Source organism: Lingula anatina, unplaced genomic scaffold (assembly GCF_051362555.1).
Source record: "Lingula anatina isolate TDL-2025a unplaced genomic scaffold, LinAna3.0 unanchor82, whole genome shotgun sequence".
Classification (NCBI taxonomy): Eukaryota; Metazoa; Brachiopoda; class Lingulata; order Lingulida; family Lingulidae; genus Lingula; species Lingula anatina.
In genome coordinates this window covers 5,866,907-5,888,876 of record NW_028257603.1, presented here as the reverse complement: position 1 = coordinate 5,888,876, position 21,970 = coordinate 5,866,907, and the positions used below count along the sequence as shown (strand labels likewise).

The following is a 21,970-nucleotide window of genomic DNA, read 5'->3' as shown; positions in this document are numbered from 1 at the left end:
AGCTTTGGAACTACCAGAGGAAGTCATATAAGTACAACAGGGGAAGAATGAAGGAAGTAATCTGCTGCTAGATAGAGTTCTATTGTTTCCTTGCAGGATATTTCAAGCAGCACAAAGGAATTCTGATTTCTTTTAATGGGACTTTTTTGCCTCTTAAAAGCTTTTAAAGATTGTTGATAAAAATGACATGTAAAAACATAAAGTCATGTTGCTTAGCCATTGATCTAGCTACCAGCCAGATGAAAAAAAATGTTCAAAAGTTAAAAGCAAAATCATTGGTCCAATTATTTTTCTTCACATAAAAATATAATAGGGAATTGCTTATTTAGAAAATGGAAGTTTTTTTGTAATGTTGAAATTTTTCCAGATAATGTATAATTGAGTTATAGCAGTTATTTCATAGAAATTGGTACTGAAACAAATATTCAAATGACTGATAAAAAATAATTTTAAAAGATTGAGCATAAAAATTCATATACATTTATCACTTGCAAATTATTAACTTGCACCTACCTTTTTCCATCTAAACACAACTAAAATGTATATTAATTAAAATACAAAGAAAAGTGCACCCTAGCTTTAAATTAAAATTTATATTAATTAAAATACAAAAAAGTGCACCCTAGCTTTAACTTATCACCTATTAACAATTCCACATTTTGTTTATTCTATATGAATCAAACAGATGGAAAGGCAGTAGACCCTAACTATTCATTAGGCACACAAAAGGTCAACTCGCGGCAATGGCTTAAAGAACAACTTGTCCAAAGGTTGATGCCAGATTTATCATGTGAGATACAGAAAATATGTCCATGTCAAAATTCTATAGGCACAGGGCCATTTCTAGCATCGTATAATGTTCACATTTACACAAATGACATAAGAAAGTTTTATGGAAAAACAAATATCCCAATGAATTAATGATAAAAATGTTGAGGGGTGTAAAATATTGGAGTTTTATGGAATTTTCAGTATTCTTAATATTTTTACATTCTTAAGTGCTGTGTGAAATTTGCTGAATGCACCACTAATAAATAAATAAATAAATAAATAAATAAATAAATAAATAAATAAATAAATACATGCTTAGGTATGGCAATCTGTCATAAAAAATCATAATTATATATTTAAATAAAAATCAAAATAGAAAAATAACTTTACAACAGAAAAGAGAACATACAATCAAATTTTAATTAAAATATCTCCAGAGCAAGAGAAAAGAATATCAGTTCTAGACATAAGCTGTAAAGGGAACTGGCCATCAAGCCTTCCTCATGACAATTCCCCAAAGCACTTTATATATATGAAGGAGTTAGATTGAAAGGGGGACAACAGTGAACATGACAGCCATCTGATGGATCACATTGGTGTCCTACTATGGCTAACAACATAACACATTCACACATATTCATCTCTCTCTCACCTACCTCCAACAGTATCAATTAAATTCACATGCTGGTTTCTGAGAATATTTTTGATGTATGCACAAGTTTTTTTTCTTTTTTTTAATAAGTTGTGGTGTATTCATATTTATCTCTCTTACCTACAGTTTCAATCAGAGTCACATACTGGTTTTTGAGAATATTTTAAACATAAGTTTTTTTTACACTTACTTACATAATTGTCTTGCATATTTTAAACTTCTAAGATCTGTTTCTTATTTTTTTCTCTTCAATTTATTTCCAATATCTTTATTTCATGTGTCATTGGCATTACTGCTATGTTTGTTAATTAGTTAATTTACTTACTCATTATTTCTTTTAATTTCATTATTTTTTGCTGACCATTTCTGTGGTGCTTTTGCTTACAAAAAAATTCATGTAATAAAATCTTTTTTTTTTTTTTGCATGACTTACTTAAAAAATATTGAGTAATTCATAAGTCCAGAGATTATGATAAACTCCGTCTGGTTAACCATATCAACAAAATCAAGATTAAACCAGCCACAATGTACATCACAGCAAGTAGACAAATAATGATCTACACACATTTTGTGGTAAAAAACATCTGAACTTTTAAGTATAAATTGTGTGCCAGATTAAAATACTAAAGAAAAAAAACTGTCCCAAAGGCTACAAAAGAGATTTTAATCCCGTTTACTGAAATTTCAACATAATCATCTGTTAATAGTTTCCCTCAAGGTCTCGTCAATTAAATAACCTCCAGAAGATCTGCTGTCCAAACATCATCAAAATAATCTTAAGTCTATTAACTAAATTTCAAAAATAATCATCATCTTGGCCACCCGACCACTAGTAACACCTTGTCCCTGGAGAATGAGGCAGGCGTCATTAGAAGCATTCCATCTCCCTCATAACATCCCGTTATCACCAAGCAGATCAGCTGAGGAAGTGGGACATCAAAGCCATGGCCCCTATCAGCACACACCTTCAATTAAATGGTGCAACCTGACCTAAGGATGCTGTAATCTGCCCCCATCTCTCCAGGTTAACGAGCCCCAGTCTAGCAAATCAAGGTTCATTGTAAGCCCATTAAAGTTTTCATCACCAAGCAACTGGGCGGGCAAGGAGGAAGCAGTACTACTCCTCCATAGCTGCTGATATCTGGTTTGGGGCTGGGATATTACGCAATAGATGGGAGATAAGGGGTCCACTGGCCCTGGAGGATCTCTTGTATTAGAGCATCTTATAACAGCTGACTTCACTCAAGGGTGCACAGCCTGAGGCGAGGGGGATCACAAATTAACCCAAAGAATGTTGATGTTGGGGTCTGAAGTTATTTTAATAATTTTGTGCCTATCACATGGAGTGGGTTCAACCAGCCTTAATTATAGTGGACAGGAGATCGCCCCCTGGTGGTTACTTAACCATGTATACACAACAAATTCCTTTGATGAGATCATCCTAACCCCTGGTTGAGGAATTATTATTATTATGTGCTTTTCTGCCTATTTCTACAGAGTTAAACTCGGCTGTTCCATCATGGATTAGCAATGGCCCTTACTACCAGTGGGGTAGTATGGGTAAATAAATTGATAAGCGAGTGATTTAGAACAGCATTGGAAAAGCTTACCCTCAGCTGAACCTTTCCTAATTGGAACTGGTGTCTGTGTTAATGAATTAATTGTGAAAGAATGAATGGAATCCTAATATTGATATCACATTTAAAATGTTCAAAATAACTCCTGCATTCAATCACATCTTGCAAATTTACTTTTTTGTTTCTGTTTGAGGAATTTTTTCTTAATTTAACTTTTGAAATCAAAACAATTTCCAGATATTCAGGAAAAAGATAAGGAAATGAAAAGACATTAACTTGCCTTTTCCTATAAACCATTACCATTTCTTATCAAAATTATTTCCTTCTAACATTTTTCCGCAAAGAGATGCAATTTAGTTTTTTTTTTATTTCCTCTTCTTATATATATATATATATATATATATATATATATATATATATATATATATATATATATATATATATATATAGTTTTCACTTTAAATCAAATAATAATATAATAAAAATATTCCAAACTAGCTCACTGATTAGGATACAATGTATTTTTCTTCTTTTTCTTTCCACAAAAGAACATACAACAATAAATAATAAACACAAAGATATGCTTCACAAATCTTGGCAGAAGGGACGAAAGAAAATTATCAATACTCCCTTCGAAGCTTCTCCAACTACATCTCTCCCAACAACCAGCTGGCAAAAGCAGAAATATCAAAATCAATTTCCATCCCCCATTATGATAATCAAAGCAAATAGCTGTCCAGGTCCGTTTTCTTCTGGTCAAGGATAATACAAACAGACATGACCATGATTTATTGGCTGCAACAAATCCAATGTAACACAATTCATTCTAACAATACTGTAACTTCCAACAGAGACCTGGACTAATTAATAAAGGTCAGATTAACCATCATATATCACCATCAGCACAGCTTGCAAATAAGCTATTGTGACTGAAAAACAATTTCCATACATCTTATCCATGTTGACTTGTTTTGCCGAACCTTTTGTGAAAATAAATAAAATAGTTTTTTTATTCTTTTACCTGAATATGTTTATTGACCTCTTCATGTCATAACTACAGAAACCAATTGGTTCTCAGTTCAATTTATGACCTGCATTAGTTAAGTGATCTTTAGTATAATAAATACGTGTAGTTGGTACCATGATAAATGCACATACATCTTGGTGGTAATTTCTAGGTGTTATTTCCTACAGGGGGATACTCTGTCATCTTGAAATATACACGTGTGACCAAAAAGAAAACAACTCAATAAAGTCATTTGTTATTACTCATATATACATTTTATTTGCAAATAATAATAAGTAGGATATAAGCATTTTTTCATCTTGGATGACCTCTTGAGCCAAAAAAATAAAAAATAAAATCTAATCTCCTACAAAGATCAAATGTAAGCCACCAGTCTTAGAAAAAATTGAGAATGATATAATAACTATAAAATAACTGTAAGTTTTAATAAGACTAAACTGTGAACCAAATAAATTAACCAAATTAACTATTATCTTTGGTGTGAAAACATTTCATTTTCATATATTCCAACAAGTTGGCAAGATTATAAACCTGGTAGTAATAAATCATTTGGCAAGTCTTAGTGAGTTGCACACATGTCGCCTGCTTTAAATCTTCAAATAGTCTTTCATAGTTAATACAAATTCATATTGATACCTCTGCATATTACCTTTTAACCTAGTTGCCAAAATAATAAAAAAAAAAGAAATGAAAAAGAAACAGAAAACATCTCTTACAAAAATTCTCCTGCTAATTTTAAATACAAAACAATGAGCACATGACCAATAGAGATGAGATGGTATCTTATATAATTTTTAAACAATAAAATGGGGTGTGAACCCAGGTAAAACAGAATATATGAATCCTCTTAAAAAGTTGCGTAATGGAAGGCAGCCGCCTCCTGCGTGACTCCAAAATGGCTACCTGAGGGGCCCCATAGCACCATTAAAATTAGCATATATTGGTCTTGCATGACCTGACTAGAAAGGTTAGGGAAGGGGTTCTGTTCCCCTTGTCACTTCTTAACAGAAAACTCATTCTTATCAAAGAGAACATCAAAAGGAGGCTGAACAACTGAAATTGCTTCTTTGCCTGCTCTCCTCAATGTCAATTGTCAAATGTGAAAATCAGGCAAGAATCAAAGGTATTCCTCCTCCACACCACACCTCCACTGTTTTACCTGATCTTGATAAAAGTTTTTTTTTCATAAAAGTTGGTTTTAGACAGGCAAAATATGACAAACAAGAGGAAAGCTTGAAAGAGTGACAATACCAGCAACAAGGGAGGTCTTCCACATTAAAAAACAGTCGCAACACTCACTACTCTAACCATTACTACACTTTAGGTACAGCTGTCTGCCTGCATTGCACATCCACATGAATTTAGTAGTACAGAAAAGCTTAAGTCTGCATAGATTGCAAAAACTTTAGTCTCTAGCAGTCAGTCTCTCCCGTTGCTCCTCAAGCACAATATCCTGTCACAGGGATTTCTATCCAGTCCAGGAATCAGAGTGAATGATGGCGCACACAGACCCTGTGCCATGGGATTTTTTTCTCTCTCTCTTTTTTTTTTTTTTTTTTGTCTTTCAAAAAGCATTGCACAGATTCCTTTTTGCAAGATATTTGCCATGGAAACATGAATTATGTTAGCAACGATGCATGCAGTCAACAAATGTTATAAATACATCTCACGTTGCTATGCAAAGAAGGGCCATCTGTGGTAAGATGCCGTCAGATTGGGTCCATTAAATGCGGCCAACAACATTAGAAGACAAAACACAGTTATTATTATTTTCATAAAAAAGTCAGATGAGATTTCTTTCCAAGTCATTACTTCCAAGTAAGTAATGATTTTCACATGAAGAAAAAAAAGAAGAAAAATTATGGGTAAGTTTTTAGTAGAAAAATCGATGTTTGAAAAAGATCTCACGAGTTTTCAGGTAGCCAGACTGCAATCCGAATGAAGGTCAAGGTCAAGGTCAAGATGAACTCAGTGAACTGGAACCCTGAATGACGGAGCTTGGAGGTCTTGGTGTGTGTTCAAACTACCGAGTGCCGAGACCAGTCCAATGCATACACGCACAATCATAGGTGGCACTGAAAGCAAAATGGCCGTTCTCAGCATCGGTCCATCTAAGGAATAAATACACATGAATATACTGACACTGTCAATACACTACATATTTCACCGAACAAAGTAGAGAGTAATTGATGGATTCATTGTATGTGCATTCACCATGGTAAATGGTAAGAAAAACCGCAACCATGACTTATATTATTAAAATTACAAAACTACATATCATTTCTACGCATGATATAAGCAATTATCCCTGAATGCAAATGGAGAAAAGATGAGAAGGGACTCTTACTTTAAGATGGAGAAAATAATAGTGCCTCTCAGTGGCATGATTTATGTATTATAAATTCATCACTATGGGTTACAACTACAACACAAATTCCACTTGCTGTGTGAACAGTTTTTCCATCTTTAGGCTAGATAATCCTTCCCTCACATCGAGATGGTGCCTTAATGTGAAATGGATACAGAGGCATAAAAGTGGCTTTTCCTGTTATTAAGCTTTCATGAATGGTTGTACGCTGGTGCTCAGCAAATTCTCTCAAGTGATGGGTTTATACTCTGTAATGAGTGTGATCTAATTTACTCCATATTATATTGTAGGACGAAAATAATATAATTATTCAAATTTCTGCACTGCTAAGTAGAACACATTGTTATGAATAACGTCAAAGTCCCTACATAAAATACATCTTTTTGCCATTTTGAAACACATCTCCCATTCAGATTTTAAACACTGCTAATGAAAGGCAATTTCTGCTATGAATCAGTCTTTTGTTCAGAAATTAACTTGCACTGCATTTACAGTTAGAATCTGCCCTCAGTCCTGGGAATTGCTTTAATCATATGATATCGAGCCATGAACCAAACTGTGTTAGGAGATGACATTTTCGGGCAAATATTTGTAATTAAAATTGCAGGTCAATGTTGTGATCTCTGGTGACCAATGTTTCCAGCCATTTTCAATTTGAAAGTATCAAACTGATAGGGGACTTAACAGATCTTCTGTCTCTGCATTTAGGATTTTTTCCGGGGCCCCACAATGTTGGAGCGCACGTCTGATTAAACTGTGGGTCCACAGAGACCGTAATGTTCTTTGTGTTAATCTGAGGCACACAGACAGCTATGAATAGTATTAGCCGTTTTTGTTAGGGTTGCAATTTGTTAAATAAATATTGAGGAAATTCAAGGAATAGTTGCAGCTTACCACATTAAGCGTTCTATTAGCATCCATATCATTTAGACAAGTAAATAGAATTACAGTCATTGTACACAAACACTGGCTTGATAGCCACAATATAATCTGCTGATCTTTGATAGCCTCCTTTGGTGCCTTATAGTAAAACACAAGACCTAAACATTTAATACAATTGAAATAGATCCAAATTGACTTATGGCACCAAATTATCACATATTTCTTTGTAGTAGAGGTGCAATACCTCAATATCAGACTACCCCTTCTCCCTGTTGATTTCTATCTATAGCACAGCCACAGCTTCTCCTACAATGTAGGTCAGACAGACGGAAGGGAAAGAAAAGAAAACATGGCATACAGTCTCCAGAAAAAAAAAACACTGCAAAGAGAACAAGTTCCTTCTATAATTCTTTTCCTAGAGCATTAAGTCACCAGAAAAAAAATACTGCGCAAGCAACACATTGTAATGGAGTCAGATTTTTATAATCATTTTTAAAACCACAAAATTCATTAATACATCCGTCATCCTACTACTCATCCTACCAAATTCAGATTTCTTTATCTCAATTCCAACACAAAAAACACCTAATCTAATATAATTTACTACAGTCTTATGGTCCACAGCAGATGATAATCATCTTGTCCATGTCCCCCAACTGTATCAAAACACCCCAAATTAGTCCCTGAAATAATACCAGAAAGACAACAACATCATCCCTGGGACTTTGGGGATGCCAATGATCTTTGTTAATTCTAAGATTATGACTACTTATATCTTTTGTTACACTTGGTGCAGGCTTAGTCCAGAACTTGGGAACACAGCACACAAACACTGGGCCCAAGTGTGTTCACTACAGACAGTTATACCTGGGCTGGTGGAGTCTGGGGGTGACTCAATGTGGCTCTCTTTTTATTGGATTTTTTCATAATGTAGATTAAAGAAGTGGAGAAAAGCTCACTGAGAAGAAACATTAATTCTTGAACCTTGCCTTCTAATCTGATTATTATACCAGAGAAATGCAGGTTTCTCTGTTTTTATCTGGTATCGAAATTTGTGTCAGTGAGCCAATAATAAAATAACATTCTGAATGTTTCACCTAGAAAATTTTTCAATAATTTGGACAGGAATAAGAAAACAAGAGTGTTGATGATTTTTAACCCAGAGTTGAGACCCAATAAAGAATCATGGACCAAAATAAAATAAATCCTTGCATCTTAGGTGTATTTTTTAATCTTACCACATGGTTAACAAGTTATTATTTATCCCATGCTGTTTGTCTCACTTGGAAAGTAATTCTAGTCTCTGGCCAGGCCTGTGTGATACTAACCACAGTTTACCTCATATTCAATAGCTATTAGACAGTGAAGCAAAAGATTTCTCCTCCTGATGTGAAGAAAGTTTTCCCTTCTGACTTTCTAATGGACATTCATACCAAGCAAAATGCCTTCTCCCTAAAGAACATCCCGATAAGCTATACGGCTTCACTATAATCTGAAATAACAAGTATCAAGAGAGGCCGTCAGAAATAATTCACAGACCAGCTTAAAATGAGTTTCTCTCAGTGGTGAAAAATCCATAGTCTTTTGGCCTTAGAACTACAATGGAAACAACAATGTAACTGTTCAACGCAAACAGACGCTACAACACTGAGTCTGCCTGCCTGCTTCCTCGCCAGCCAGCCGACTCAACTTGTTCCTATAATCATGAAGTGCAGACCCCACTTTTGGGAATCTTCCATTATAAACAGATCCCTCCCAATTTTGTAACAAATTCTGAACTTCCAATCTAATCAAATCCCGGCCAAAGACCAACATGGCAGAGGCACATGTTTTGTGATTGTATACAATGTGAGGTTAAAAGGGTCTAACAGGCTGCTAAAACACCGTAATTTATCCTTTGGGGTACAGCGAACAGCACTTGTCCGACTGCTGCATAAATATGGCCCTGTGTCATGTCTGACTGCTGCACTAGAGTGATAAATTGTGATTTTGCCAGTCAGACAATTATGTTTATTTGTTAAAACTGTCAATGCCTTAGACATTTATAATGTCCGATACTGCTCCTCTTCTCAGATTGATTTATGGTGCTTGTTATGTGGTCCGACAAATTAACAGCCAGGCTCGACTGTCAGAATTGTCTATATGTGTGACAAAGACGTGAATATATCAGCTTAGCTCGTGGTTTTACCAACACCTTTAAAAATCTACATTTGATTGCATAGGGAAAACAAATCTAATTCTAAATACACTTCCATCTTGACTGTCTTTTGTTATACATTTCAATAATGACCATGCTTTTACAGCAGAGAACATTGTCATGTGGATCTCTCATGATTAATTATTCATTCACAATTTTCAAACATGGAAAAACTGACCAGGGTAACTTTCAAATAGAATTTCAGCATAGACAAAGATGAAAACAATCTCTGATTTATCTCCCTAAATCAAAAACTCCATCACATGCATACATGACCAAATTTTCCTCTGATCATCTAATGAATAGATTTAACGGAAACAAAATGTGTGGAATCTAAAACAAGGTTAAAGCCTTACAAAAGCCCAGTTCAGCCTAAGCGCATTCCGTATTCATCCTCCACTGACAATGTGTTTTATGATTAAAATTAGATGACAGTCATTTGGGTGCATTTCTATGACTTTGCACACAGCCTGGGCTAACACACAAAACCCATTGGAATATATGACTCATGTCATCCTGACTGTACCTGAGTTTACAAACAGAGAGGAGGTAAAATTCAAAACAGATAATGGACATCATCATTAATAGAATCACTTTATGATCACTCTGTACCCCTTCACATCACTTTAATGCCGAGCCCTCTTATTAAAAACCACAAGCTTGCTATGTTGTTGTTAAGGCAGCTATTGGCACAGGTTTCTGTTTGTCTTTCATACTCTAAGATGTCTTTTATATAATGCCTTAGCAGTAATTGCTAATCGAGTGAATGCTAGCAGAGATAAAAATGTGGATGGTTAGTATTGGGCAGCAACCTGAACATTTTTGGAACGCACCAAAAGACTGAATCGACTCAGGCGACCCATTCCTACACAATGCTAAGTCCATCAGTGTTATTCATTGAATTTAGGAAATCTTGATAAGTAGGTCTAATTCGCGGGCCAGGGCTCATAGGACCTTTAGAAAATGTACGCACAAAAGAGAGTCATTATAGCAGTCAGCAGACCCGAAATTCAAAGTTCTTTGTTTACAGCCAAAGTGGGCCTTTTCTCTCAGAGGGAGATAACCGTCTCCCGTGTTTGACCTATCTAGACTGGGGGGGAGCTTGCCTACCAATCAGCTGCATTTTTGATAACCTTTTCAAAATAAATTAACCCAGCCACAACTTAAGTCACAAGGTATTCTGCTGCCAAAATTTCCATCACCAAAGTATGGCTAATTGTAAGTTAGCTGCAGTCATAAACCTTGTCTTTCTCACATGTAGCTGTTTGATTCAGTATTGTGTTATTTTGATATATAGGCACCCCTAGAAACTGTCATAGTTTTTCTTTGACGTTGACAAGCACAAAGGAGCCGTTCCTCGCCAGCAGGGGCCACCATAATATGACCCTGAATTGTCTCTCATACAATTAATGAACAATCTTCAAGTGATTGTATAATGACATAGAATTGCCTGAACTTATGCTGCTATTGATCTGGCATTCACTGGACAAATCTAACTCTATCCTGAGGGTGCTAAGATTAATACAGCACTAATCACTATAATGAAACTCGCCGACTATTTTCTACTACTTCCTACACTCAATGCTAATAAAGAATGTGTGGTGGATGTGGGAGTGATTTTTTGTTATCCAGAGGGTGAAAAGATTAATACAATACTCATGACTAATGAGAGGCTCTCTTGGAATGACTACTATAACACTCCTTTCGTCCTGTTTTGTTTGTGTGTGAAAGGGTATAATTTTGCTCCACTCTCTAACACTTCACAATTGACTGGCAAATACTGCTCAGTTTCTGCTTAATTAAAACTCAATGAAGATTATCTGCTTACTTCACACGTCATACAAAGTCTCGCTGTATGTATCCCAATAAACTACAAGTGCATCTAGACTAAATCTGGTTAACAATCTGCAAATACAGCAGGATGAGACCCAGATAAACTTGCCAATACTCAGGTTATATAGCCAGGCCACGGACGGAGTTGGGGGTTGTATACGTGCTTTTACTACAAGTTGACATGAACAAAATTGTTTTCCATATAGAACCAGTATTTTGCCACACTCATGTGACTTCGTGCCCACATGATGCTCTGCTTGAGGCAATAAATTACATCTCTTACTATAGGAATACAAGCGTAGGGCATGACTTCAAGCCAAGTGGAGAGAAAACAACGAGAGATGCACAAAGAGATGAAACAAAGACTGCGACTATCATTTTGAAAATAAGTGCTAAAAATATTATCCTAATATGTTTATTATGTCAAAATAAAAAATTGATTATTTATTTTTTTATTAGTTCCTTATCTTATTCTAATCATTTGTTTATTTTTTATTTAGAAGTTATTGAATTTTAAATCCACACTACATGGAGTATTAATTTAAGGAAAACCCATAAACTTTTACATGTAGCTTTTCAGAACCTTCCCAAGAAATCTTCATATTTTACCTATATTTCATATATTTGACATATTTTATACTTATTATATGTCATTCTGAGTTTTTTCAAAACTTGAAAAAATTAAATACCCCACCTAAAATACTTACTCTATTTTATTGCAAATATAATAGTTTCTTTTAGTCCAACTCTTATATCTAATACGATTTCATTTCAGTATCTCATTTTGTAACATTATTTATTTTTGAACCATATTCCTGTGTACTTACCACTTCAGGCGTGTGCTCAGTCATGTGAGGTTCGGGTGTGCTTGTACTACTGGGTTTAGATGTGGTACTAGCTGTGTCCCGTTCATCAATTACCAAGTCTATTGGCATTTTCCCCTTTAAACAACTGATGTAACGGTGACAGAAATTATCACATAGTTCATGAACCTGAAAAGATAAAGAAAATTGGGAGATTTAGCAAAAGCGTGGCTAAAAGTTTATTTCATGTAAAGCTTAATTTTTAATACAAGAAATGTTTTGGGAATCAATCTCAATTAAAAAATTTATAAAGCTAGATACAGATAAAATCTAATTTAAGCTGACAATCATGTTCTATTTTCAACATATATCTGCAATAAATCACAGCATCCCCCACCCAATCCTGTGGCCAATTCTTAGGGAAATTTGGCAGCTACCATTATAGTGACTTCTTTTTGTAGTCGATGGTAAAAGGTGAGAGCTATATGGTGCCCCGAGTGTTATTATCAATTCTCAAAACTAGCATTTTAAACGTTCTGCTCCATGTCCACTGAAAAGAATATGGTTTCCAGAGGTGATTATTCTCCAATTGATGAGAACAACAAAAGGGGGAGGTAATTTTGTATTTTCCTGCTGATAGCTAAAACTGACATTGAGAACTATATAGCCGCAACGAACAGGAAATCTCCTGAATCTCTCATTAGGGAGTTATGTTTGAATGAAATAAGCCTAGGCTTTGGCTAGAAAAGACAGTTGCTGTTTCATTATCACCTATCATTTCAGGAAATAAGCTTGTTGTACTACTCTAGCCTTGATCAGCCTACCAGTGCCGCCCCAAGGCAGCATAGAAAAATTGCGAGCATGGCGAGAGCTGCTGTTCACATTATCACTTCTCCCGCTATCTGGAGTATGCATATTATAAGCAAATTTCCATACTAATATTATTAGAGGAATATGCCCATTTAAATGGGCCACAATTAAGTTACGTTGATTTTTAATGCAAGCACTGCTGGCAATTTTTTTCAGGCCATCTGGTTATCAAGGCTCTAGTTCATTAGCCTGTGCATGTAATAACCAGACCAGTTTTTCAATCCCAAAAGCAAACTTCTAATTCTCTGGAGCATTTACATTTAGTCTCATGTAGGCTGTGCATTTTTTAAGGAAGGGACTAAACAAACAGTTTAAAGGGATGTCAAACTTCAGGGCAACCCAGGGTAACGGCTTCAGTCTGCAGTTATGTGGAACATGGGTAAATAGTGCACAGCTAAATTCAGTTCTACCTTACCAGTCTGACTTTTAAATTTTAATTCCTAAAGTAAACACATTGGTGTCTGAGGTTGATAGTGATCAGCATAATTCTAGGGCCACGGGGTGATAATTTTCCAAAAGAGAGGAGGCACCAGACAACAATGAGGCCTAGTTAATTATTTTTGGCTGGTTGAGTGCAATTAAAACAATCAAAATAATTGCTGTAGACTTTACTCACCTTCTCCAATTCTAAAAGATGAAACCGAAGCACTTGTATTGCTTGAATCATCTACAATGAGTAAAACAAACAAAATAATTAATTAAAATAAATAAACTGAATAACACAGTTATATATATTCTTTTTCTTTTCACTTATATATATTTTTCAATAAACTCAAATAGAAAGGAATAACATATTTAACATTTAAAAAAAAACTAGAAGGGATAACATTCTGAAGTCTTTTGAAAGGTAAATAGGGAGCTTTGTTATTAAAATTTGCTACTTCTTCTTGTCAACAGAAAATGGGCTTTCTTCTATCGTCAAATGACAAGGGGCACTAGAGGTCTCACCTCACCGCCTTTAACAATAGAGCTGAATGAGCCTTTTTAAACCAAAGTTAACTTAAGCTAACACTTTAACACTGTCCTCAACTAAGCTGCGACGGACAATAAAAAATAACGCCATGTACTGAATTTATGCCTTTGATTTTTAGAGTAGGTTTTCCAGTATCAATAAATCCATGAATTTTCTTAGCTTTAAAATCCAAATGGACATGAAGAGTCCTCAGTCAATGCTACTTCATTATGGGAAATATTTACAACTTAATTCTACAGTGCCATCCACCATGAAAAAAAATTGCAAACTACTTGAGAGGCCCTAATTCCATTCAGGCATTTGTATTGAAGATTCACTAAGTACAATTATGATAACCTGATTCATACATATTCTGTCAACATGAAGTGAAACTAGGGAAGTGCTCCAATGAATTAATATTAATTAAATTATGTGGGGCTTATGCTTTCCTACAAACTAATAATATGTATCACTTCTGACAGCCACCGTTGTGATTATACATTGTATCAAGTAGTTTTAATTCCCATTTGCTGGTATTGCACAATCTATTGAATTATTTTCTTTTTTCCCATAAAACATTCAAAAATCTTTCCCTAGTGTTTTTTTTTTTCAACTTAAAATTGTTCAATGATTTTCATGTTTGTATTAAGAAAATAAACTTTTTTAAACATTTTTTCTATCTTTAATTTTTAGCTTGCCATTATAGATATACTATAAAAAATTACTGAAAAAAATCAAATCTCCCAGTCCAACTTTGCTGAATTTAAGTAATTACTAGTGCATAAAATACTGCTATGTACTCTTTAACATGACTATAAACAGGTTCTACACTTGTGTAAGAAAATATAGAGATAAAAGTTTTACATACCAAACTATCCAATTCGTGGTTAGCTGAAAAGAAAGGCTTCTCTGCTCTTGCCTAAAAGGGTAGAAAAACAGATTGTTCACCATCAATGACTACAAATGCACATCTAGACGCAGACTATTACCTCTGTTGTATTCTGTTACAGTAGAACTTTTCGGTCAATGAGAAAATACAGACAAGAAGGGCACAAAGTGAACCAAACATGGGAAGGGGGTCTGGAGTCAAGACGGTAGAGCTGTTGTATAATTCAAAGCAGTTACAAGAATTCTTTTGCTCAAATACAATACTTGACCATTGTATCCGACTTCTGATCTTTTATTGTTGTGGTCTTATGACAAACATAACAGTAATAATGACCTTGGTCAAAGAATGTAAACCCGATAGTTCACAAAATTAAAAGCAAAAGCGAGGGGCTAAGCCTTCCCCTTAATCTGTTTATCCAGGGTCATCAAGAAAGCCGATGTGTAACTTACGACAGTGTGCCCAGCTAATCAGGGGTGAAAAAACAAGCAAATTGAACAACCTAAGAATTCAATGACTTCTGCTTACAGACTAGAACCAGGTAAACAGAGGCAAATATCATACCGCATAAAGTACACTAGTTTTTCCTTGCTCCAGGGAATAGGATAAATGTAACAACTTTGGTGAACAAGCACTGCTAAGTACTAAAACCTTATGGCTTAAAATTGCACTACTTAAATACTGTGTGAGTTACAAGCCTTACAGATATTCATAAAATATTTGTATAAAATTTTTGTTAGACTTCAAATTTTATTCATACTAATCTCACCATACAGTGATTATTAAAATTCATAAATTCACAAATGACAAAAAAAATCTTAATAAAGACTATTTGAGACAACCACTTAAAATACAAGTCAGAGACAAAAATATCTATCCTGATTAAATGTTATAAAATACGAGAAGATACATTATTTTTACCTGTTTACTAAACACTGCTATATCTTCGTTAAATGATTCGGAGGAGCACACGTCCCCCGCGATCCCTGCCTCCCGGGGCGTACACGTAGCGAGCTCGCATTTCTCAAATATCAACGCTAACAGGGGAAACAGCGGATGACTGAAAAATAGAACATGACAGGAAGGAATATTCGCCCTTAAAAATATTCGACGGCGTCGGCAGCCATTTTGGTGTTTGGAGGAATTCCCTCTGACAGACTAAGCATGTTAAACGAAATATTAAAGAAGAAGAGAGAGAAATAGCACTCTGTTTTTGTTTGCGTGTACGCCGGCGCCTCTGCGTTTTCCTAGACATTATGATTTTAAAGCATGTCTCCCCGATATTGACAATGCAATAAAACACACATGGACAGGTCGATTGCTCGTGTGTCACTTTCTATTTCCACAGAAATGTTTTGAAATGACTAGTGGGCCTGAAGACAGAAATCGGAGGCAAATTTAAAACCTAGCTGTGGCTGACTACCTCGCCGCGTGCTGCTTAAAGCCTACTAGCGGCCGACATGTACAGAACGCACCGCCAAGCCTTTACTTACGGGTGACCATAATATTGGAGTTAATAAGCTAAACGTTGTTAGTGACCTACTTACGAGTATATAGCATCCTTATCCCTCTTGAGTTGCGAGTCCTGTGTTGTATTCATAACACCGGGGACGCTCCCGGCCGTAGAGTATGGTGGATATTGGTGGATGGAGGAGCCGTGACTGATACTGGAGTTAGGAGACGTGTGGGGGAGGTGAGACAAGGGCTGCATCGTATGGTGGCTCTCATACATTGTAGCCGCTCTATGTCCATCCACGCTCCCGTAGTGCAAAGACTCATTATCGTACTGAAAGAACATGGCAAATGAGCACTGATACAAACTGATGCTTATTTTTTATTTTCGCATAAATAGCATTAATATCAGCTTCCGATTGGGTCGTAAATTTCAGTGTACAACTCACCCTGTGCTCCATACATATAGTTTGTCGGCTCGATCGTAATGATTTAAGCCGTTCCTGTCCAAATTGCGTAAGCTTGCTTCACCTGCGATGTTCACTTGCCCGAGTAACAAATTCCCAATCCCTTCTTGTCACTTCATTCACTTCATGTCAAACAGCATATCCCTCCATTTGGTCTGAAGTCAACACTATCCGAGTTTAACAACTAAACTGTCGATGCTCGTGGCCTCTTCCAGCGAGGCTGTCAATCATCCGCCGTTGCCATAGTGACGAGTAACAAATGAGCTGTCATTGAAGTCAATTGCCTGGAGGGTTGAAGCTGTGAGAAAATCTGTAAGGGGTTTCAGTTTGAATCTAAAGAAAAGTTTATTTTTGCGCGAAAGTGGGTTTACCTCCACATCGGTAAAATGTATCGTCGAATTTCTCGGGAAATTCACGAACGAAAGGACCAAACGTCACTTCGCATTTGTGAGTTTTACACTACGATGAAGAGGCGAAAAGATGAATGGTGAACGATAACACCAGTGCTCTTCATGGTAATAAATCGTAAATTCTCGAGTCGCAACTATCGTAAATTACTTGCAAAATAAGCCTCAGTTCGAGAGAGATGGGAGGCAAAATGAAGACAAACACGTAAACACTGTGAAAAAATATAATAGTGAATGCGCCATATGGCGACAGACAAAGATGAGTGGAGAGAGTGTGTAGCGTCGTCTTTAGGGTAACAGCTGAAGAGCGTAGCGTGTCCTGCCTCTAACCCCGCCTACAGGTCATTCATCATATTGTCTGCCTAATCGGATTACATGACAAACTGCTGTAAACAACCAATCCAAGCTTAAAACACACTTTGCCGCTGAATTCAACTCTTTCCTTAAAATTTGACCGTTGGGAAGAAATAAAACTGGCGAAAGTCACTGTCACTATGGCAGGAGTTTTCTCGGGATTTAAAGGAAATTTTTGTTGTACGCAAATATTTTTTCTCGTGTGAATTCTATTAGAACGTTTGTTTAAGCATGTCGGTATAAGGGAGGAATCCTAAGGAAATTTCGACACATCGCTGTATGTGGAAGATCCGTGGTGCAGGTTTTTACAGGTGTGCAAGCCGCCGTGCACCTCTATCGCGGCAAATATGCATAAAGCAAATTACGATAACTCAAACTGTAATGAGTTAGAAAAATGTCCCAGTGATTTGGCACACAAGGGTTCCGACGAACCCTGATGCGGCGTAGGCACGCAACTCAATGAAGGTCAACAAAGGTAAATTTGAATTCAACTTTTCATGAAACAGAGCGGCTACTTTTATATCTTGCATTGTCATGGCTCATCTAACTTGCTGCCTGCGACAGCACGTGCGAGTGGTTTATTTTGAACCGTTAATGTACTGGATAAGCATCAGAGTGGCTGACGCACGCTAAACTCCACTTGCTGAGACCACTCTACGATGTACATAAACTTAAGATTTTTAATCTTGAAAAAAAATCTGATGATCCCGGATAAGATTTCAGATCTCGCTTTAAGTTACTCCTTAGCATGCATATTTACACAAAATATTATTTATCTTTTCACGTCTTCTCACAAGCGCTGAACACGGATAAGGGCGGCGCTAATTGCTAATTGCAAACAATTTAAGTAATATTAACTTGATTGTTTTAAAGTGAAAGCAGGAAAACGGGGGGATGTTTTTCAATTTATAAGTAATATTCCACACCAATACAATTCTATTTCTGAACAATAAAGATTGGAAAAAAAAATAAACAAAGAAAGTAAATGTCACAGCACTGCAAAGTTCCCGTTAGTTGCATGCGCTGAAATAGTTTCACGTCGGTTCGTTCCCAACCTATTGGCCCGTGTAGGGCCCCGGCGCCACTGCCCTATCTGTATGCAAGCTAGGTGAAATGGAAATTTGATTTTTAATTCAATCTTTAATTACGAGGGCTCGACTGCCGAAAAATGGACGTATCTGTAATTCGCATCCAGAAAAGGATATTTTGTAGTCTGCTCGTGAAGGCTTGCACTTAGACAAAGCTTCTACTGGGAGATCAATGAAGTTTGGAAAAGTAGAGCAGAGAAGTGGCATGAAGAATAGCCTTGCTCGAGGAAGCATTTTATTCCCAAACAACTATAAGGTATGAATATAATCCTGTTATAATGAGGGTAATAATACGCCTAAATTTGCAGTCATACCATAGTCTTATGACAACGAACGGTGTGCGCTCTATTATTTCGCTGTACTCATATTATTCAGAAGAATGCCCAAAAAAGAGAAAAAAGCGAATTATAAAAAATCCCTTTCTCTGTTTTTCTTCTTTTATCTACAAGCTTTCTCTATTTCATTTTCCTTGTTGAAATAAAGCAAGCACTTTCAATATAGATTCAATCAAAGTTCTGTTGGCAAACTCGTAATCTGTATCTAATTTTATGTATCGTCAATATTTATGTTTTCCCTGTCGAACTCCCAACATGTGAAGTACGTTGCATTCATATCGGCCCACTTAATAAACAACGTTACTGACACGATTTTTTTTCTCGCTTTTCACAGAATATCGGTTAGCATTATGTCAATCGTACCACAAAGTTGAATAACTCCTGAAGTAAATGAAGAAACAAATATCCCCTGATTTTTATAAGGGTTACTAAAAACGGGATATGCGGCAAAAGAAACTTTGATTGAATGAGATCGATTAATAAAAACCGCCACATAATTTCCATTAAAAGAGACTATGGTTTTTCTCCACAATTTTGTCCTCTTTGAAGATTCCCGTTTCATTTTGGAATTAAATCTGTTCTTACACATCATACTTCAGCACGGAGGCAAAAAACAAAAACATTTGATAATAAATTTCATATTCCTGCGAAACGGATGTTTTAATAGAATATACACGAGTATCCATGACAAATTATTATTCCTAATAGAACGGAGACATCCTGAGATTTGGCGAACGCATTTTTTTTAGTATCGACTGGATATATTTGATAATGATAGCTGAAAACGGCCTGGATCAAAGAAATTGGTTTAAAACGAATATCTGAATATTTCGGCTCAATGCAAAAAGTGTTGTTCATATTAAAGCAAAATTGCATTTGACCAGTTTGCTAGCAATATTTACGCAACCCGCGTGGAAATTTGTTTCGAAAAGCAAAAAATATTTACAGCCCTGACTGAAATAGAACAACAAAGAATTTTGTTCGGAGTGGCTTCTCTGCTCGATATAGACTCTTGAAGTATTTGTATATCTGTCACCGACTTTCTTTTTCATGCCACACTAGAGGCTCTCACTAGAAACTCTAAAGCAACGGGGACATGCGACTTGCGTAAAAGTGAGGTATCTGTTGAAACACCTAGGCCGCCGTATAGCCCCAAGACTGTTATCGAAGAAGCCACTTTCAATTTTTTTCATTCACAACATTTTTCAAGATGTAGCCTTAAACAAAGAAATGCACATTTGCTTGCAGGACGCCGCATAGTTATTTGAGAACATTTCTCGTGATCCGAATCGTTTCCCTACTTCATATCTTTTTAGTTGTCGTGCCGCAAACTTGTTTTGCTCGTTCGGTAATTAAAGTGACGGAAAAAAGTACCGTTGAGGAAAATGAGAGATACTCAGTGTGACATTAATGCATTCACTTGTCAGAAATTAATCTCGATAAGGGTTTCTATAATATTCAACTAAACAGTTTGAACACCCGCACGCGCACACCACGCTTTCTCGCGCGCACACGCAGAAGTAAGATAGAAGGAGGTATTTTGAACGAGTTCGTACTGACTGAGACAAACGTCATATGTGTGAAAGAGAAAGAAATAACTTATGGTTGTTTATGTGCTGTAAACAATTCTACCAGATTTATATGCTATAATTTGGTGTAGGCTACGGTTTAAATGCAGCGTCGTTATAAAGAATTCTACTATACACAGATATAAAATAAAGCATAAAGAAAAAAAGGAGAGAGGAAAAAAATTCAAAATTGTTAATGAGAATTAAGATTTTTATTTTTGATACTATTTGTGAGTACGGCCCTTAATTTATAATCTCCGTGGTTGAACTTGGAGCTTTCAATCTTCGACAAAACACCGTGAAACTCGAGGATATTTGTGTCTAAGGCATTAATAATTAACTCCGTGGATTTTCTGTTTTATGTAAATTGAATCTGAGTGCAGCGTTAACTGTATCGTTTCTTAAAACAGCGTGGAGAGAGTTTCAGAATTCGGAAAAATGCAGATTTTTGAAATACATAAGAAGAAATTGGTTTATCTAATTTTATATTTTCACGGATTTTATTTACCATTTGAAATTAGAAAGGAGAAATATATAGATTTATGTTTAAAAAAATAAGAAAGTAAAACAAAAAAAGGTATATATTGTGACTTTTGTAATGCTGGGGTTTTATTTTTTCATTTATGGACGGAAAGAAACTACTCAGTGATCAGTATTATTGTATTTGCTGCATAGATGTTAAGCTCAATTTTACGAACTCAGGCGTTAATTTCTGTTCCATTGATAAAACTGTACACGAGGAACGCTATGGGAAGACATATCTCTAAACTACTGTGGACCTCAGTTCGTACATACATCATCTTTTTAAACAGCACTCACACTTTATCAATAATCGTAAAATACCGCTAAACCACATCGAGCTTTAGCATTTAAACTGTTAAATTAACTGTAAAAACAAGCAGACAGCTTGGAAAAATTGCCCCCCTGATGTAAAATCACTGCACACACCAATTTTACTGTGATGTTACTGACCACACAGTAAAAAAATCGGATTTTCACGATAGATTTGATAACCTAGAAATAGCATCATTCGTCCTCTTAACTACTTTTAACAAGGTACGCGGAAAGAACCTGTCCTTAGATAGCCATTCACTGCACTTCAGTCAACCAGCATTTTCTATCATACATTTCTATGACCAAGGTAAATAATCCCATTTCTACATTTGCTTAATCTGGTTAATGTCATTATCCAAAAATACCGCTAGCCTTCAGTTAGATTTACCAGCCTTTAATTCTTCCAAGTAAAATGGCACCCATAAAGCGAAGGCCAGCCCTGTGTTGTATGTTTCACCGCCCGTGTCTGTATTTATTTTACTGAAAGGAGGAGGCGCGAACATCAACCCACCGGTTAAACAATTTTATGATATTTTGGTTCACAGTTTAAATTCCAATTGTATTTTTAAATGACAAAGAAAAATCTAAAATCCTCATTTTTTATTTACTCATTTATTTACTTACTGTATTTTATTTCCTTTAAATGT

General features: G+C 35.8%; 1 protein-coding gene across 2 annotated transcripts in view; it reads right to left on the bottom strand.

Moving 5' to 3' along the window:
- LOC106152827 (homeobox protein Meis1) overlaps nt 1–17,203 on the bottom strand; it is a 67,965-nt gene extending 50,762 nt beyond the window's left edge. Inside the window, exons 1-6 of one of the 2 annotated variants that reach the window (XM_086998324.1) lie at nt 16,720–17,203; nt 16,366–16,604; nt 15,740–15,878; nt 14,801–14,851; nt 13,597–13,647; nt 12,135–12,299 (exon numbers count right to left, since the gene is read on the bottom strand). In XM_086998324.1, the coding sequence (XP_086854450.1) occupies nt 12,135–12,299; nt 13,597–13,647; nt 14,801–14,851; nt 15,740–15,878; nt 16,366–16,604; nt 16,720–16,731 (657 nt within the window). In that variant the 5' untranslated portion in view covers nt 16,732–17,203. The remainder of the gene's footprint in view (nt 1–12,134; nt 12,300–13,596; nt 13,648–14,800; nt 14,852–15,739; nt 15,879–16,365; nt 16,605–16,719) is intronic. The other variant, XM_013526564.3, reaches the window with a different exon arrangement.
- Nucleotides 17,204–21,970: the final 4,767 nt, after the last annotated feature.